This window comes from Danio aesculapii, chromosome 10 (genome assembly GCF_903798145.1).
Source record: "Danio aesculapii chromosome 10, fDanAes4.1, whole genome shotgun sequence".
Lineage (NCBI taxonomy): Eukaryota > Metazoa > Chordata > Actinopteri > Cypriniformes > Danionidae > Danio > Danio aesculapii.
Window position 1 is genome coordinate 41,685,649 of NC_079444.1, and position 20,782 is coordinate 41,706,430.

The window sequence follows — 20,782 nt, forward strand, 5'->3', positions numbered from 1 at the left end:
TGTGTTTGGACTGTGGGGGAAACCGGAGCACCCGGAGGTGCAAACTCCACACAGAAATGCCAACTGGCCCAGCTGGGACTCGAACCAGTAACCTTCTTGCTGTTAGGCCACAGTGCTAACCACTGAGCTACTGTGCCACCCTAGTAAAGGTCTTCGATTAAATAAAGATAATACACTTCATACAGTTGCAATACAGTCAACAGAAAGTTAACCCGCTACTTGCCCTTGCCCGCAAATGAACAGGTTGCCAGGTAGAATGAAGGAAACGGAGGTGGTCTGCACCAAACGTGACACGACAGAAACAGTTAAATACCAGTCATTCATTTTAATATCAGCCACTGCACTGCCAATGAAATGCTAAGGGTTATAATCTAATTTAACCTATTATTAAACGTATATAGGCTGAGTGACTGATGTTGTTAGTTTGACTTTCGTTTTTAAACCGTCTGCTAGTTATTTTATTTTCAATATCTGAGGTGAACTATCTGCTACTGCTTTCAGTATGGTAATAAATCTCACATATAATGATGTTCAAACTAGGGTTGGGTCGATAGACGATGCTATCGATGGACATCATGATGCTGAGCTGGCATCGCGATCCTCCCGTCCGCCCCCGTCGCAGCAGCAACCCGCTCGTGAAAAATACAATTCCTAACCCAGTATAAATAACAAAGCATCTTACCTTCAGTCATCTTCGTCTTGAAGAATCCCCCCTCCCACCCCCTCTCCTCCTCTCTTTCTCTATAGGGCAGCACGGCGGCCCAGTGGCTAGCACCACAGCCTCACAGCAAGATTGCCTCTGGTTCGGAACTCTACCTAGCTACCCAGTCGGCATTTCTGTGTGGAGTTCATGTTCTTCCCGTGCTCGCGTGGGTTTTCCCCGGGTCCTCCGGTTTCCTCCCACAGTCCAAAACATGAGACATAAGTAAATTGACTAAATCAGCAACGTAGTCAAATTCCACCAGCAACTCACCCTCATAGCAATCCTTAAGCAGCAGGAGAGCTGGGGGTTCCTCGAGATCCACCAAAGCTCAAACGCCCTGCAAACGGGAGGGAGCCCCAGGCTCGAGGATCTCATGAGCTCGGGGCTCTCTCCCGGGACAGCATGATAAACTAGCATATTACCAGTCATCAGCTAAGTGTGAACTCTTAAAAGTACTATAACGTTTTCTAACTGGTGAATGACATGATCTTCTGGGTCTCTGTCATCTTTAAGGTGCGATTTAATTTCACAGGACCTTTAAACGGGGCATAAGTCCGATATTCATGATATGTCCTATTTAAAGTGTGTATTGGCTAGAGTAGACGACGAGTTAGCAGACTGACCCATTTATTATTAATACGGAGCTGCACGGCGTCCGCATGTGGCCCGTGTGAGAGATCTCAGTCCATGTGCTTCCTCATATAAACACACAGTCATTCTTCAGGCAGACAGGAGCAAATGCAGGGCCATTAGCTAATTGTTCTGAATGCGGCAAATAATAAAAGACAGAGAGAAAACCATCCATACAGTGCTGCTGCTGCATCCTTATGTGAATGAGGACACCAAGAACAAATCACTGCAGTCCATGATTGAGGCTGTAATGGACTCAATCAGTCAGTGGATGATGATAGTAAGGAAGTGAGATGGATAGATGGGAAATAAAATATCCTTGAATGCATGTGGTAATATGGTAAGATTTTGAGGAAAAAAGGAGCAAATATTCTTTTATTTACTTTGAAGGGAAGCTATTATGCGAAAATCACACTGTGAAAATATCCTTGCTCTGTTAAACCCCTCTGGTAGTTCATTTTAGACTGAAAAATGTTGGTTTTTAATGATTAAAAATTACAGAATCATTGGAATGCATGTGAACACACACACACACACACACACACACACACACACAAAATTGAGGCCAGGATTCAAGCATGCTAAATGGTTGTAAAAAAATAGTCACACTTGAGATCTTCGGGGTCAAAAATGACCACCATAGAAAATGAATGGGAAATAAGCAAAAATACAAAATAATACAAAAATAAACACTTCAAATCACATTTTAAATAAAAAAAAATCTAAAAGTTGTCAAAAAGAAGTCTTTTAGATTGTCTAAATGTATATTCAAATCCACAATTTCTTAGTAATATGTAAACAATTAAGGAATTCACAAGCAGCATTGTAGAGATAGTAATACTGGAATCTAGTGGTTGTCCTTACATGTTTTTCTTTTTCTTACAACCAGATGGTGGTAGTCTGCCTTTTGTTTTTCAATGACAGAGTCTTTATTTTACCTGAAAATACTGCGATAATTTAAAGAATAATTATTCATTCATTCGTTTTCCTTTAGTCTCTATTTCAGAGGTCGCCACAGCGGAATGAACCGACAACTTATCCAACATATGCGTTACACAGCGGATGCCCTTCCAGCTGCAACCCAGTGTTGGGAAACATCCATACACTCTCATTCACACATATACACTTCGGACAATTTAGTTTACTCATTTCCCCTATTGCGCAGGAGTTTGGACTTTGGGGGAAACCGGAGCACCCGGAGGAAGCCCACGCCAACACGGGGAGAACATGCAAACTCCACACAGAAATGACCACTGACCCAGTCGAAACTCGAACCAGTGTCCTTTTTGCTGTGAGGCCACAGTGCTAACCACTGAGCCATCGTGCCACCTAAAAATAGTACAAAATTAGAACTTCCATTGTTTTCAATTGGGAAAAATGATGTTAATTCCTGCATAAATATTAATAAATATTACAAAACCCCCTCAAAATGTAAACTAAAATAGCAAAACATGAATCAACAAAAATACATTTGATTGATTTTACTGACAATAATCTGAGGAGACTTTACAGGCGTTCGTCCCTTTTTGACCCCGAAGACCACAAGTGTGACTTGAAAATATACACAGCTCTTGGGAAATATTAGAAAAAGAACTAAAATGTCAACTGTACGTTCATTAACCATGTGTTATATATTCTCATTTTTCACCTGAACACGAGCTCTGACTCCCGATTTCTGTGTTTGTTTTCCTTCTTCAGGATCATGGAGATGCTGCGTCAGTTTCCCTCCTCAACCTGGAGTCTCATGATGACATGCTGGAGGTGAGAAAAAAACCACCCCGAATTTATTTCTGCTGAAACCAGTGTGCGCTGAGCGACTGAATGATGATTGGGTTTACTTTAAAACCCCTCCATTCTCACTGAGCCTCCATTAACATTAATAATTCATCCGACACTTCTGTTCGGTGTTTGGCAAATAGTTGAGAGGAGCATCTGCAGTAGTGGATCATGAGCAATCTGCTGTAACATCAGTTGAACTTCTAAAAATGCTAAACAGAAATTGGGGAATATATAGAAATATATAGGAAATATATAGGAGGGCTAATAACCCACGAGGGCTAATAATTCTGACTTATTTACTGTAAATGTACAAATGTTTTGAGCAGTTAGATGCATGTTATTGTGTGTGTGTGAACAGGCGAGTCCAGCGACACAGCGGCGCGCTCGAGCCTCGCTCTCGGATCTGGCCCACGAGGACGACATCGAGAGCCTGACGGTGCGGCAGCTCAAGGAGATTCTCGCACGAAACTTCGTCAACTTTTCCGGCTGCTGTGAGAAGTGGGAACTGGTGGAGCGAGTGCATCGCCTGTACAGAGAGAACCAGCTCAACAGAAGATCCAGTAAGTCTCAATCCCAATTTTAATTTTTTACACCTACCGCTTCCACTTGACCCTTAAAACAGAGTGTGAACGCATATATCATGTTATTATAATGATATAATGTGGCAATAAGATGGTAACTATACTGTATATTCACACCGCGGCCATATTCATCTATGTAAACACACGAAAACAACACTAACAGTAGAGCAGACACTGTGAAAAGGTCATTCCCAGCCACTAGACTATTCTAACAGGGTATTCCAGTGTGGTTATCGTGTGGCAGTATGTTGTGGGACTACTATGCAGTGAGTTGGTGGCAAAATTTCAACGACAACTACCAAAATACTGCCAAAAATAGGTGAATTTATTTACAATAGTGAAAAGTCAAACAGAAAAGAAAAGTATTATTTACAAGATCACACAAAAGAGAATAAATCAACGTATTATGGTTGGGGAAACGAGAATTTAGTGGCGCCAAATAAATGAAAGCAATATAACAACGCCCAAATCTAGCTAATATAACCCTCTAAACTATCTAGAAGAAAATAAACAAAGAACATCTTCAGCGTTTTTACGCTATATCTAAACCTACTCTTCTAACCAAAAATATGAAGAAAACTTACAGCGGGTGGCGCTCACTTCTAAACTAGTGTGTTTAGACAGTGGAGTTAAACTACGTGATGTAAGATGTATGTCACGTGACCTCTAAACTCCTCGAATCCCAGGGAAAGGCTGACGCCAGAGATCAGGGGATTTTACAAGCACACAAACAAGACGGTAACAGCTATAATCACAACAAGAACAAGACCAAAATCAAAACTCTAAACTAACATCAATATCACATCACATAAGCCAAAACACACACAAAAGCAAGCAGCATAAGGCAAACAAGACAGAGCAAAAAGCAGAACGAGCTTCCCCGCTCGCGTCCCTTTAAACTGTGAGCTCCTAATGTGATTGGTAGCGATGTCGATGACGTCACAGGGTGGAATAGAGATTGACATCTTCACGGACGAATGGGAAACTGGAATGGGCGTACCTGAGAATTGACAGAGTGAGAGGGAGGGAGCGAGCGAGCGAAAGAGAGAGAGAGAGAGAGAGAGAGAGAGAGAGCGAGCGAACACACACAAGCAAAACAGACAGGCATAATATACATTTGACTGTAACAAGGAGTTATTATTATGGATTATTAATAGATATATATATTTTTTTAAAGCATGACGGTAAAACATGAATGGTGTTATGAATGTATTAAAACATATGCTTGTTTGTTGTAAACATTCTTAATGATGCTAAAAAATACTAATTTGTGCATCTCTTGACTTGCGTATGCAGCCATGTTGCCGTTGTAGCTGGTGCATTCTGGAACATTTGTGTTCCCCTTGGTTTCTAGTGTGGTCCTGGAAAATTTTGGGCTATTCAGCCATACACTTTCAAGCTAAAGAGAATTGGGACACCCAGGGCCGGCCATGTACATTTGGGGGCCCTAAGCAGAATAATTTTGGGTCCGTACCTTGCTCTAAATAGTGGAGTATTGTCATGGCAAAGCGGCCCACAATTATTATATTGCTTATTAAATACAGTTAATGAAACAGAAAAGTAAAGCCTGATTTCTTCTACTTAATATCTGTCCGAATGATTTGGACATTTTAAAATAGCACTGTTTTTGTCAACTAGCAGCTTCAGAAATGAACAATTAAACAATCTTTAATAAAGGGACCAGTGATTTTGCGTCCAGTGTTTAAAACATATTCTGGTAATTTAGCAAACAGATTGAAGATCCTATAAAAGATTCTACGTTAAGTTTTTTTTATAAATTCCAAAAGCAAAAACTCTGCATTCCTGCAATGAAACATCACTGCACAATAATTAGCCAAACGTGAAAATGCATAACTGTCTACTATAATTTCTTTATAATAATAAAATATACATTCTGGACTCAAAAACTCAAAGAAAAAGTGCAAATATTGATCCATAAATAATAAAATCAATAAGCGAATAATATAAATATGAAAAATATTAATATAAAAAAACAAGAAAAAAAGCAGCAACAAATACAGGGTTAATGTTAATACCCAAACATAAACTATTCCCTTCAGTCTCCTTCCCTGTTGCTTACATTTGAGATGTAGGGTCTAGAGCTTATATTAAACTATGATTAATTCAATTAGAACATCACTTTTATAAATATGTCTCTGGAAAAAACATTACCAGAGTGCAAAATATGCCAGTGAAAGACGCTTCAGTATTGCATTTCAGTTAAATGCTTTTTAGACTAAAAAACAGGTCTGTAAAATCAGGACAAAAACTGTAATATTTTGTATAAGTAGACAACGGTTATTAAATGGCACATAGTTTACCTCTTTTTTATGATTTAATATTAATATTATGGCTCTTCTGAGTGTGCCAGTTTAGGTTCAGTTCAAAACACAATTCAGATTTTTTTATTATAATGTGTTAAAAAGTGTCATGTTGGGGGCGTGTCCACAGCTCGCTGATTTAGGGGTGTGTTGCTTCACATGTAGATTAGTTTCGGCTTCCTGCCCAACGTAACAAGGGGGCGGGGCCATGAGCTCACCCGCTCTGACAGGTAGACTGAGAGGATCAGCAATCAGTCGTACATGTAGGACTCTGACACAGACCAAGCAGAGAGTACAAAATCATTTGTGTCTTTGTACAGTTTTACAGCCAACTGTGTGCTAGTTTCAAGTACCGAGCTTGTACACAGAAACTAATAACCACGCACACTGAATTAACTTTGACTGAGGCACCGGATGCACCGCTCGAAGCCGCGACACGGCACTCCAGACACTCTCTGTGGCACGGCAGATACATGAAGTGTCCCGAATCGTCGCGCCACGCATTTTTGAATTCTAAACATAGGTTTCTGCAGCGGTCCGCGGTGCCCAGCCGTCGACTTAAGTGTACCCTGATAGAAACCTATGTTTCGAATTCTAAAACGCATGCTAGTTAAGATCACAGGGAGCTTCTGGGATCGCGAGAAATGAAAACGGCTGAAGTATAAGGTAGACTCAATGAGAAGTACACATGTTTGCTAACCTACCTAAAGATACAACCAATAATTCAGATTAGAGCGATAATGTGGAGAATATTGCTCTTGTGTTGAGCCCAATGAGCCTTGCATCTAAAAATAGAGCTAGCGTGTTCCTTTAATGATATCGCTTCGACTCACGCTGAAAATGGCGGACGTGAATTAACAAACTGAGGATATGATGACGCGCCTGTCAATCAATATTGGTGGGCGGGGGGAACGCTCTCCTACGTAAAGTTGCGGTCGATCTGAAAACCGCTCCAATTGGTCCACCGTTTTTTATGTTGTTAAATTGAAAAAAAAGCACTGGGTGTGTTTATATCACCCCAATATGACAGTCTATACACCATACATGCACATATGTCTGTCCAAACAGCTTGAAAAGTAGATGTTTTACCATAGGTGCCCTTTAATTTGTAATTGTAATTTTTCCCCTCAGTGTTTCTATGCCTGAAGAATATTCGTTTCATTTTCACGGTCCAATTTCCAAAATAAATCAGGTATATAAATGGGGCAGGCAATGAAGCAAAGGCCATGGCCAAGGCCATTCGCGTTCTTGTGGTGACCGGTCGGTCTTACAGGTTACCTTGGATAAACAAACTCAAACCGCGAGAACACAGACCACATATGGGAAATGAGATGGAGCGAGCTTCCTGGTGATCACATGACCTTCACATGAAAACAATTTCAACTCTAGTTTTGCATTTTTTTTTTTCAGTAAAAATGTATAAATATTTAAGTACTAAAGCACTGTCAATGAAGATAATTTGTAAAATGCAAATAAAACAACCATTAGCAAGTTGTGGTGGCCCCCTTGTGGCGGCGGGGCCCTAAGCAGCCTGCTATGGGCCGGCTATGGGGACACCCCTACCCCTTCATGTGAACGCATAAAACCCGGGGAAGGGCTAAGAGGTAGAATTGGGCCCAAGAGTCACTGCAGTAATCCAAGTCACTGCATTAAACTGCATTTATCAAGAGTCGTCTCGTCCGTTTCGTGAGGTGCGCGATCGGCGTCAGGCGAAAGTATAAATCAGCCAGTTTATTTTTTCTGTAGTTCAATAGTGCAGCTAACCTGTCTTCAGTGCTGTTTAATTTGAATACATTTATTTTACCACTGATTTTGTGATTTTGCATTTTCTCTTTGTGTGTGTTTTTGATATTGTGATATAGGTCTAAATTTTAAGACTTAATGGTCTAAAAAAGGTCTTAAAAAGTCTTAAATTTGACATTATGGTATCTGCAGAACCCCTGATCAGTTGGTTTTCACTTTAAAGTAGTTTCACGAGTTCACACTCACAGATAGTTGACTGAATAGGATATGCGTATTTGGCATGCTGTCTGGGGAGAGAGCTCGGAAAGACACCCTTACTCTTGTTATTCATATGTGTCTAGCCCGGCTCCAGAATGCCCCACCCACATATAATGTTACATCAACAGCAAATAATGTTGTTTAAAACAGAAATCTTTTTATATATGTGTGTGCGTGTGTGTGTGCGTGTGTGTGTGTGTGTGTGTGTGTGTGTTCTGGTAATCATCACGTTGTGGGGACATGAATCTGTTTACACAGTCACGCCATGGGGACCTCTGCCGTTGTGGGGACCAAAAATCAGGTCCCCACAAGGTTGAGCCATATAAATGAATAGAGGAGCTGTTTTGAAGGTGCTGGGTGGAGTTTCAGCTCTGGCCCATATTACACGTCTATGACTGATTGTTGGTGTGTGAAGGGAGAGCTCCGCTGCGCCCCCAATTTTTTTGACCGTTACTGCACTCGCTTCTCCTCACACACATTTTCTATATATGGTCGGCACCGCCCACTTCCGGGTCCTCATTAGGTACGACAGCAATTTGATGTAAGTGAAGTGTTAATTGGGGCTTACACAGACGGAGAGATTCATGTGAGATTCGATGGAAGAATATTTGAGAAGAACATTTGACACCGAAGTTTTGCAGTGGGAAATATAAAATACAAGGTAAGTGCAAATTAAACGTAAATGACTTAAGTTTAACTAATGTTAGATCTACATAAGTTGGAGGCTAGTTAGCTTAGCGCTAATTAGCACTGGAAGCTAATGCCACATGTGGCCTGAAATTATTTCAAATGATTGTTTTTTTACACTTCTTCATTGCATAATGATACAGTTAATGAAGATTTATTTTTCACTGAAAAACTTTAGTACTTCAGTCGTTAGTCTGTCTGATTGCTATATTGTCTGATTGCTATATTCTGTTAATATTAAGTTTGTTTCTGTCTAGGTTAATTTTAATACAATTTTATCTTTCTTATTAGGCCACAATTTGTGGTGTTAAATAACATTAAACATTAGTAAGTCAAAAACTATAACAATACTGTGTTTTTTCCCCCACATAGATTAACTATACATGTGTCAAAGTAATTAAATGAAACTTAACGTTAAAACGAGATGAGTAAATGATTAGTGTTAACCTTTACTTAGGTTATGGTCCAGATCAGTAATTAAATTATTTTGCAAGGCTAATTTACCTAAAGTAACATATTTTCATTTTGTGAGAGATTAGAGCCCGAAGGTTAATTAGTAAAAGAGTTAAATTAGTGTGTTCATCCCCTTAGAAAGCTGGAATTGTGTTGGAATTTGCTAAACTTTCAGCTTGTCATATAGATTAATGATAATGGGAATGACCAGTTGCATGACAATGTTACTATCTGATTATTGAATGCGTTTAATTCTGATTGTATATATTCACAGTGTAATTTTTTTTGTAAAAATGTTTGTATATGTTTTTTCTCCCAGTTAAAAATGGCACCGCGAGTACCCCCTCTTAAAGATGCCATGCATCATGTTGTTGCAAGGAATGACAAATCAAAACTCGAAATAAAATACATCAATGCTGTGAAAGGTAAGTTGGTAATGCTTGAGTTTGAGCTGGCTGTAACAAAACTGTGCACAGCTGTGGCTCTGTGGAAAAGCATCTGGGTATGTTAACTAGAAACCTGGTTACAGTTTATTTTAAATAAGCTACTATGTATAGCTACTATGTGTGCAGTTACCATCCTTTATCTGCAAGATTAATTTCTTTTTTCCCTTTGGTGAAAATGTTTGTTTTTGCAGGACGTGGGCTATTTGCAAAAGGTTCATTTTGCAAAGGTGATTTTGTAGTCTAATACAGAGGGGAGTTTATAAATAATGCTGAGCTGGAGAGGAGGAGAAAAATTTATCACCCGTCTTGTTCCATTTTCATGTTTGAGTTTAAATGGAGAGGGAAAACATGGTGGTAAGACATCACTGTGCACCTAAGCTATATTCCATGTGCTATACTGTAGTTAAAAAGGCCTCATTTTCACTGCTAGTTTTGATTAGTTCCAAGTTATTTATTTTATTTCTTTTAAGAGTGACCATATACAATGTGTGCATTTTACACTACATTTAGCGAAACACACTAAAAATAGCATGTATGACATTGCACATGGTTTTGCCCATACTTGTTAGTAAACTAATATCAAGATATGCATTGACTTTATAATTGATTTATTTTCCACATATGAATAGGGTCCCAAACCAATCTTAGACACTTCTTTCCTATACTTACACATTTGTGGCTTTTATGTGAACTGCACCCCATTTTTTTTCCTTCCCATGTGTAATCAGAACCCTGCAGTGTAAATGTGGCCTAATACACTGATTTGTGATGAGAGCATAACACTTATATTTTTCCTTTTTCATATCTTGTAATATTTTAAGCATCGATGCATCCAGGGATGATGGATCATTTGGACGGATAGTTAATGATGACCACATCCATCCAAATTGTAAGGTCAAGAAAATAGATGTAAGTGGAAAGCCACATCTCTGTTTATTTGCAATTAAAGACATCAAAGAAGGAGAAGAAATTGCATACGATTATGGATCAGATGACTGCCCATGGAGAACTCAAGTAAGCTGCACAGCATTATGCAGAATAGCTCATCAATATGTCAAGTAATTTGATGTCTGCAAAGATTAGAATTTTATTATATCAATATAACATTATTTCATATAACCTATTTCAATTATGCTTTGTCGGTTACTTTTTTAACGCCAGAAAGTCTGTTGACTATGTTATGTACCGTCTTAAACTAATTTGGGCACTAAACAGTGGGGCGTTGTATGCCTGGGTAAATGGATAAAATGTTTACACGAAAAATTATACCTTCATCAGATTTATCATGCATGTTTCCATGTTCTGAAATTTCCTCCTATTGATGTGGTCTCTTATAGATGACTAGCATGGCCGCTAATAGCGACGCAACAGATGACTCCGACCCTTCACTCCACTCTGAAACTCAGATGGGTAAAGCTTCTGATTCAGCAAGGTTTCCTCAACAGGTACATTCACGTTTATAGCTAAAGATTCAAGTCTGTCTTCTGTTTTGTCACGTTTTTTTGTTATTTTTCTGTTTTGATTCATATCTGGTGTAAATTAGCACGCTCAGCAGTTTAGCAACATGTGTCCAGTAGGTTAGTGGTAGTGCAATGTTTCAGGCCAGTTTTGTCCATCTCAAGCTATTTTTCTGGCTTAGATGTTGCTCTAAATTTTGCACTCACGACGTCCCCACAACACACTTTCAGTCTGTGTGTTGGAGTTTAACCTTATGCATTAACTGTGATGAATCTGGTCCCCGTAGGTAACTATTAACATTGTGTGTGTGAGGTCCTCATGAAGCATGATTTACTTTAGGGGTGTGTGTGTGTGAGCGCAGACAGAAGTCACAGGACAGGAATAAATGTTTAAGCTGAAGTCGACTGTCTCTTAATGATATTTCTGAAGTCATGAGGTGTGTTTCCATGTTCTGAAATTTTCCTCTTATTGATGTGGTCTCTTATAGATGACTAGCATGGCCGCTAATAGCAGCGCAACAGATGATTCTGACCCTTCACTCCACTCTGAAACTCTGATGGGTAAAGCTTCTGATTCAGCAAGGTCTCCTCAACAGGTACATTCCAGTTCATAGCTAAAGATTCAAGTCTGCCTTCTGTTTTGTCACGTTTTCTTGTTATTTTTCTATGTTTTGCTTCATATCTGGTGTAAATTAGCACGCTCAGCAGTTTAGCAACATGTGTCCAGTAGGTTAGTGGTAGTGCAATGTTTCAGGCCAGTTTTGTCCATCTCAAGCTATTTTTCTGGCTTAGATGTTGCTCTAAATTTTGCACTCACGACGTCCCCACAACACGCTTTTAGTCTGTGTGTTGGAGTTTAACCTTATGCATTAACTGTGATGAATCTGGTCCCCATAGGTAACTATTAACATTGTGTGTGTGAGGTCCTCATGAAGCATGTTTTACTTAAGGGGTGTGTGTGAGCGCAAACAGAAGTTGGAGTTCATACTGGTTTAACTTGACTGAATATGGTCCCCAAAAGTAACTATTAACATTGTGTGTGTGAGGTCCTCAAGAAACATGTTTTACTTTAGGGGTGTGTGTGAGCGCAGACAGAAGTTGGAGTTCATACTGGTTTAACTTGACTGAATATGGTCCCCAAAAGTAACTATTAACATTGTGTGTGTGAGGTCCTCAAGAAACATGTTTTACTTTAGGGGTGTGTGTGAGCGCAGACAGAAGTTGCAGGACAGGAATAAATGTTTAAGCTGAAGTCGACTGTCTCTTAATGATATTTCTGGAGTCATGGGGTGTGTTTCCATGTTCTGAAATTTCCTCTTATTGATGTGGTCTCTTATAGATGACTAGCATGGCCGCTAATAGCGATGCAACAGATGACTCCGACCCTTCACTCCACTCTGAAACTCTTATGGGTCAAGCTTCTGATCTGTCTCCTCAACAGGTACATTCACGTTCATAGCTAAAGATTCAAGTCTGCCTTCTGTTTTGTCACGTTTTCTTGTTATTTTTCTATGTTTTGATTCATATCTGGTGTAAATTAGCACGCTCAGCAGTTTAGCAACATGTGTCCAGTAGGTTAGTGGTAGTGCAATGTTTCAGGCCAGTTTTGTCCATCTCAAGCTATTTTTCTGGCTTAGATGTTGCTCTAAATTTTGCACTCACGACGTCCCCACAACACACTTTCAGTCTGTGTGTTGGAGTTTAACCTTGTGCATTAACTGTGGTGAATCTGGTCCCCATAAGTAACTATTAACATTGTGTGTGTGTGAGGTCCTCTTGAAGTATGATTTACTTAAGGGGTGTGTGTGAGCGCAAACAGAAGTCACAGGACAGGAATAAATGTTTAAGCTGAAGTCGACTGTCTCTTAATGATATTTCTGAAGTCATGGGGTGTGTTTCCATGTTCTGAAATTTCCTCTTATTGATGTGGTCTCTTATAGATGACTAGCATGGCCGCTAATAGCAGCACAGCAAATGACTCCGACCCTTCACTCCACTCTGAAACTCTTATGGGTCAAGCTTCTGATCTGTCTCCTCAACAGGTACATTCACGTTTATAGCTAAAGATTCAAGTCTGTCTTCTGTTTTGTCACGTTTTCTTGTTATTTTTCTATGTTTTGATTCATATCTGGTGTAAATTAGCACGCTCAGCAGTTTAGCAACATGTGTCCAGTAGGTTAGTGGTAGTGCAATGTTTCAGGCCAGTTTTGTCCATCTCAAGCTATTTTTCTGGCTTAGATGTTGCTCTAAATTTTGCACTCACGACGTCCCCACAACACACTTTCAGTCTGTGTGTTGGAGTTTAACCTTATGCATTAACTGTGATGAATCTGGTCCCCATAGGTAACTATTAACATTGTGTGTGTGAGGTCCTCATGAAGCATGTTTTACTTAAGGGGTGTGTGTGAGCACAAACAGAAGTTGGAGTTCATACTGGTTTAACTTGACTGAATATGGTCCCCATAAGTAACTATTAACATTGTGTGTGTGAGGTCCTCATGAAGCATGATTTACTTTAGGAGTGTGTGTGAGCGTAGACAGAAGTTTAGAGTTCATACTGGTTTAACTTGACTGAATATGGTCCCCATAAGTAACTATTAACATTGTGTGTGAGAGGTCCTCATGAAGCATGTTTTACTTAAGGGCTGTGTGTGAGCGCAGACAAAAGTCGCAAGTCAGGAATAAATGTTTAAGCTGAAGTCGACTGTCTCTTAATGATATTTCTGAAGTCATGGGGTGTGTTTCCATGTTCTGAAATTTCCTCTTATTGATGTGGTCTTTTATAGATGACTAGCATGGCCGCTAATAGCGACGCAACAGATGACTCCGACCCTTCACTCCACTCTGAAACTCTTTTGGGTCAAGCTTCTGATCTGTCTCCTCAACAGGTACATTCACGTTTATAGCTAAAGATTCAAGTCTGCCTTCTGTTTTGTCACGTTTTCTTGTTATTTTTCTGTTTTGATTCATATCTGGTGTAAATTAGCACGCTCAGCAGTTTAGCAACATGTGTCCAGTAGGTTAGTGGTAGTGCAATGTTTCAGGCCAGTTTTGTCCATCTCAAGCTATTTTTCTGGCTTAGATGTTGCTCTAAATTTTGCACTCACGACGTCCCCACAACACACTTTCAGTCTGTGTGTTGGAGTTTAACCTTATGCATTAACTGTGATGAATCTGGTCCCCGTAGGTAACTATTAACATTGTGTGTGTGAGGTCCTCATGAAGCATGATTTACTTTAGGGGTGTGTGTGTGTGAGCGCAGACAGAAGTCACAGGACAGGAATAAATGTTTAAGCTGAAGTCGACTGTCTCTTAATGATATTTCTGAAGTCATGAGGTGTGTTTCCATGTTCTGAAATTTTCCTCTTATTGATGTGGTCTCTTATAGATGACTAGCATGGCCGCTAATAGCAGCGCAACAGATGATTCTGACCCTTCACTCCACTCTGAAACTCTGATGGGTAAAGCTTCTGATTCAGCAAGGTCTCCTCAACAGGTACATTCCAGTTCATAGCTAAAGATTCAAGTCTGCCTTCTGTTTTGTCACGTTTTCTTGTTATTTTTCTATGTTTTGCTTCATATCTGGTGTAAATTAGCACGCTCAGCAGTTTAGCAACATGTGTCCAGTAGGTTAGTGGTAGTGCAATGTTTCAGGCCAGTTTTGTCCATCTCAAGCTATTTTTCTGGCTTAGATGTTGCTCTAAATTTTGCACTCACGACGTCCCCACAACACGCTTTTAGTCTGTGTGTTGGAGTTTAACCTTATGCATTAACTGTGATGAATCTGGTCCCCATAGGTAACTATTAACATTGTGTGTGTGAGGTCCTCATGAAGCATGTTTTACTTAAGGGGTGTGTGTGAGCGCAAACAGAAGTTGGAGTTCATACTGGTTTAACTTGACTGAATATGGTCCCCATAAGTAACTATTAACATTGTGTGTGTGAGGTCCTCAAGAAACATGTTTTACTTTAGGGGTGTGTGTGAGCGCAGACAGAAGTTGCAGGACAGGAATAAATGTTTAAGCTGAAGTCGACTGTCTCTTAATGATATTTCTGAAGTCATGGGGTGTGTTTCCATGTTCTGAAATTTCCTCTTATTGATGTGGTCTCTTATAGATGACTAGCATGGCCGCTAATAGATGACTCCGACCCTTCACTCCACTCTGAAACATCACATCATTAGGTTTATTTGACTTTTTTTTACAATAAGTGTTAAACCACGTTATATTATTTATATATTTTTAACATTGAGCTATTAATATTTTTTTATAGAAACTTCAGAAGATGTGGCCCTTCCTTCTGCTGAAATGAATGTCACCGTCACCCAAAAGAAGCACTCCGTCAGATGAGCGGATGTCTTCTGGAGCCAGCGCTATGAGGCTGCCTTGCAATGGTGAACTCTTTACATTTTGTCTTTTATATGTCTTTTGCTTTTAGATAAATGTAAATGAGAAGTGGCCACATGTAACAGTAGCCACCTTATGAATACATAAAAATAGTACTACTATTTGTCATTTATTGCTTACAAGTATTTCATGCCTTTATCATTTCAAACCCATCAGTTGCAGTCCACAGTGTCAGCTGTAAATACAAGTACACATGTATTTGCACGTTTAAAGGTGCAGTAGGTGATCTGCCTAAATGCTAACCGGTTTGCATTATATCTTTCAAATACAATTCCTCCCCTGCTGTCCAAAGCCGTGCCTTCTGAAGTCACGAACGCGCACATTGAAAATGACAGAAACCCACTGGATCATGTCATTCACCAGTTTGAAAACTTTAAAGTACTTTATAATGCTACAATTCTGAATGAGAAACTGTATCATATCTAGCAGGTTTTCAGTTATATAGTTAGCGATCAAAACTTGTCATAATGTGCAATATTTCATGCATGCAAGGATCGCTGGTCCCACTCTCTACTGACCACTGTATGCTTGGTGGTTGTCCAGTGGCATGCAGTAATTACGCTTACTACTAAGCCATACTTGCATGCTAATCCAGAGCGAATATTCAGAGTAGCGGTGAACAGTATAGGGAGCGCGTCACAGGCTGTCATTGTGCAAAAATGACCCAACGTGAATATAAAACTTAACTTCAGCTCAGTAAAGCAGGCTAGGCGGAATAGTGTTGTTTACCAATTAACATTACCTGTCTAACAGAAATACTTCAGCCATAATGTCGTCCTTCCTCACTCCAATATTAATTCAGGAATTTTAATGTTGTATAGAGCATTTGTTTTTACCGCTGTCACTCGTGTCCATGTGACTGAGGACCTGCGTGAACGCACATCAGCGGATCTGTGTGAACGGCTGCGCGGTTGTACAAATCTGCATTTGCTGACAGACAGTTTGGGCTACTATATCATATATCAGATATCCTATATCATTATATCAGAATAATGGGAATTATCAGCCCAACAATATTTAATTAGATTAATATTTTTTTAGTCTTATGCCTCACACAGAATGTAAAAATACATATAAAAACATTTAGATCATTTAGTTTAATCATTACTATTGGAATGTGAAGAGACTTTTAACCAGCACAACAAAACATGTTTCTGAAGATGATCACCCACTGCACCTTTAATTCACTCTGCTACTTGTCTTTAGAGAGCTTTTTAAATCCTTCAGAAATCCACAAATGAAATGTCTGGCTTGAAAATAAACACAATTTCATTAATAGTTAGGGCAGTAGAAAACAAAAAAGGACAGAAAAGTATTACATTTACATTTATTCACTTGGCAAATACTTTTATCCAACTTGACATACAAATAAGTATACAAGACCAGAAAAGCAGCAATATGTAGATGTAGTAACCAATCTCGATTAGTGTAGCATTGGGTGTGTGTGTATAGGCTTACTTGGTTAATATGTCTGTAAGGGGCTTTAAGTGGGCCTAAAAGTAAATGTTTTAATAATTAAAACATCAGTAATCACTAAACCAGTTTACTGAGTGGATTAATGTAGATAGTAGATAGAGGTTGTTTCTATTTTGTCTTTTCATTTTTCACTAATAATCATTTCGTGGTAGGTCACTGAATGTAAAAATTGCTATTTCATTTGATTTACCTGTAAATAGTATTGCATTGTCATTTTACTTTTACTATAGATGCTAACATCAATATTGATTACAGGAGTCAGAAATTCAAATTTGAATTCTGACATTCACTGTTATTAATTTCTTTTTTTTCTTATCACTTCAAGGTAAAACTACCAAAAAGAAGAGTCAGAAGAGTCCTTGGCAGCAGCCTGAGGTGCAGGCAGTGGAAAGGCACTTGAAGCCGTTTATTTTATCTTGCACTGTCCCAGCAAAAAGGAAAAATGTCTGAGAGCTGAACCTGAAGCTTTGAAGAACCGCGATTGGAAGACAGTAAAATTTTACATATATAATCGCATCACAGCATACAAAAAAAAATTGGAGAGTAAATAATAGTATAAATATAATCGTTCATGCCAGGAAGTATGTTTAAGATTTATCAAAAATAGGATAACTTTGTTTGACCATTTCAGCTTGTGGTTTTCAAAAACATGCTGCAAAAGACACTTCAAATAGTGTGTCATGTACAAGCCAAAAAGCATTGGTCTGTGTTTCAAAGATGTATTTGTTCATTCACATCTGTAAAAGGAAGTATGTGTTAAAGATAGTTAAAGGGATGGTTTACTCCAATTTTAAATTTGTCATTATTCTTCCTAGTGTTTTTAAACCCCTGATACCATCCATCTTCAGAGCACAAATGAAAATATTTTAGATGAAATGCAAGAGCCCTCTGACCGTTCATGGACACCAAGAATCATGAGACATTCAGAGTCCAGAAAAAAAACAAGAATGTTCTCAAAACAGTAGTCATCATTTGACCATCTTGAAGCTATGAGAATACTTTTGTGCACACAAAACATAAATTATGACTTGGTTCTTCTCTTCTGTGTCTGTTAAAGGTGTGCATTTTAAAGAGCGCTAAGCAATCATGTATGCCCCATGCTTTATTTTAAAAAGAGAAAGTTGCATTTGGGCATCCGTAGTATACAGTTCATCAGTGTACAGTGTTCATGAATGTGCACTATATACTGAAGAGAAGAAACCTATGAATAAAGTCATTATTTTTTGTTTATGTGCACAAAAAAACCCTCATAGCTTCAATGAACCACTGATGAAATGTACTGTTTTGAGGATATTCTAGTTATGGACTCATGTTTCATGACTCTTGTTGTCAGTGGAGGGTCAGAGGGCTCTTGGATTTCATTCAGAATGTCTTAATTTGTGCTATGAAGATGTGCGAATGTCTCAGGGGACTGGAATGACAAGATTTTGTATGATGAATGACAGAATTGAAATTTTAGGGTGAACTATCCCAAAGTTTTTACATGTTTTTTTTTATTATTTATTTTTTACTTTTATCAGGTCTAACTTCATTTATGATGAATTTAACTTAATAAATTTTTAATTCAGTTATTTTAGTCTCAATTTATGTCTTAAAGTTCAATTAGAAGTTTATTGTACTGTTAAATATCAAGTGAATAAGTAGTAGCCGGTCCTGCGTGGTTTGCTGGGGCTGAACACCCTTAAAATTTTCACAATTATACAATTATTATTGTAACTGTAACAGAAAATAAGGATTTGTAAAATAAAATCCAACGCATTGTTTTAAGATGTACACAGTAACATTATTCTAAGGCATTTTAATAGAAGCTGTTTAAATAATTTAACTAAGACATTGTCCTAGCTTAGGCTAACCCATGTCTGTGAAACAAATCTTGGTGTTTTATGCAAGAGAGTGAAGCTTTGCATTTCTGGCTCAGTTTGAGGACTTCACTACATCTCACCAGAATCTTATTTGTTAAACTGAGATTTGAGTTTTTGTGCTACAGATAAAGATTTCAATTATGTTAGGTTGTAGATTAAATGCGTTGTGAGGGCAATGAACAAATGGTATCTGAAGATTCCCTTAATATAAATCCCTATCATTAGTAAAATAGGGTCCACACAAATAATATAGAAATGTGTGTTTGCAGGGTCCCCACAAATCATATAGAAATGTGTGTTTGCAAGGTCCCCACAAATCATATAGGAATGTGTGTTTGCATGGTCCCCACAAATCATATAGAAATTTGTGTTTGCAAGGTCCCCACAAATCATATAGAAATGTGTGTTTGCATGGTCCCCACAAATCATATAGGAATGTGTGTTTGCATGGTCCCCACAAATCATATAGAAATGTGTGTTTGCATGGTCCCCACAAACCACATAGTAACGTGTGTGTATTATGCAAATAATATTCATATGAGGTCCCTATGAATCACATTAATCCGATTTTTTGGAAGTCCCCACAAACAATGGTCAGATCACTACTTCATAAATTTGGTTATTTGAAGTCGTGTATAGGCTAGTAATGCTATAATTAATGTGCCTGATTTTTTTCAGATCTCTACAAGCTTTAGAAAGGGTGGTCCCCACAGGTGATGACTGTAAAGTTGGTCCCCATTAAGCATATAAACCAGTATGTGTGTGTGTGTGTGTGTGTGTGTGTGTGTGTATGAAGTGACCATTCACTGCTTAATATAAAGGCGTGGAGCTAAAAAGCTGTTTTGACATGATGTGCTGGCCTCAATTCTGATTGGTTGAATTTTTATACAACATTAATAATGTAGTTTTTACCTCAAATTCTTTTACTTTTCATCTTCCTTACACTATAAAGCAAGTTAAGAGCTCGTCATTGTTTCTAAAGCATCTGTAGCCGAACAAAAAAATACTCAAGAATGGTGGAGATCGGCAACTATCGACCTATTATGCAAAAATTACTTTTATCAGAGCTTTAAACACAGTTGTGTGGCAGCAGTGTGTGAATATAAGCAGCTTCTAATGGTAACAATTTATTTAGTGTATTTTTATAAGCACAATTCATGAAACAGAAACACTTTGATTGACATTCTCCCTTTGTACGTGTCATCAGAGGGGGAAAGCCCCGCCCACTAGTGACCATCTCTCCCTCATTAGCATAGGACGGTAGTCTTGTTTTGAATCTGCCATTATGCTGACATACAGGCATTTATAGCTCCGCCCTCTTTTAAAAAGCACACAATCTCATTTGAATTTAAAGCGACAGTCACCAAATTGGCACAATTAGGATCAAAGCCTAATAAAAGGGTCAGTTTCAGAGAGTTATAAAACATTATTAGTGTGGTATTTTGAGCTGAAACTTCCCCCCACACACACACAAGGGACATCAGTGATTTATCTTGTAAAAGGGGCATATAATAGGTCCCCTTTAAGCGAACATGTTTTATAAAATGTTAATTAAGCAGATTGATTTTGAGAGAAAGATTGATGTTGAGTTAGTGGAGCAGTTCATGTGCTGTTACTTATATAACAGCATTTTTTTATTATTCTGCTGGCTGTATAATTGGCAGAGTAATGAGAGGGAATGTCAGCTGTTGTAAATGTACAGAAGGGTTCAGACGAGTGACGGATGAGAGAAACAGCAGAGCTTTAGCACAGTCCTCCGGTCTTTCTGACAGTCTTTTCTTTCTCACGCTAAAATCCAATCAGTCCAGCATCAGGCCCAAATCAGCATTTTCGAATAGGCTCGTGCTCCGTAAAATTGATTCTGTGCTTTTCTTTTTTTTCTTGCAGTGGAAAATGTAAGCAACAGTCTTGCAGCAGGTAAGATAACTCGTTTTGATCAATTGTACTTGACAGTGTTATTTTGGTGTTTAATATGTTATA

General features: G+C 38.6%; 1 protein-coding gene and 1 long non-coding RNA gene across 3 annotated transcripts in view; both read left to right on the plus strand.

Moving 5' to 3' along the window:
- rnf34b (ring finger protein 34b) overlaps positions 1-20,782 on the plus strand; it is a 73,592-nt gene that overhangs the window by 47,068 nt on the left and 5,742 nt on the right. Inside the window, exons 4-6 of the mRNA XM_056467191.1 lie at positions 3,032-3,094; positions 3,471-3,672; positions 20,690-20,719. Of these exons, the coding sequence (XP_056323166.1) occupies positions 3,032-3,094; positions 3,471-3,672; positions 20,690-20,719 (295 nt within the window). The remainder of the gene's footprint in view (positions 1-3,031; positions 3,095-3,470; positions 3,673-20,689; positions 20,720-20,782) is intronic.
- LOC130236474 (uncharacterized) lies at positions 15,193-19,567 on the plus strand. Of its 2 annotated transcripts, XR_008838469.1 has the most exons (4): positions 15,193-15,241; positions 15,331-15,451; positions 17,266-17,431; positions 19,481-19,567. It is a non-coding gene; the product is annotated as an uncharacterized LOC130236474 (long non-coding RNA). The 2 variants fall into 2 exon arrangements; XR_008838468.1 differs by lacking the exon at positions 19,481-19,567 and having other exon boundaries at positions 17,266-17,820.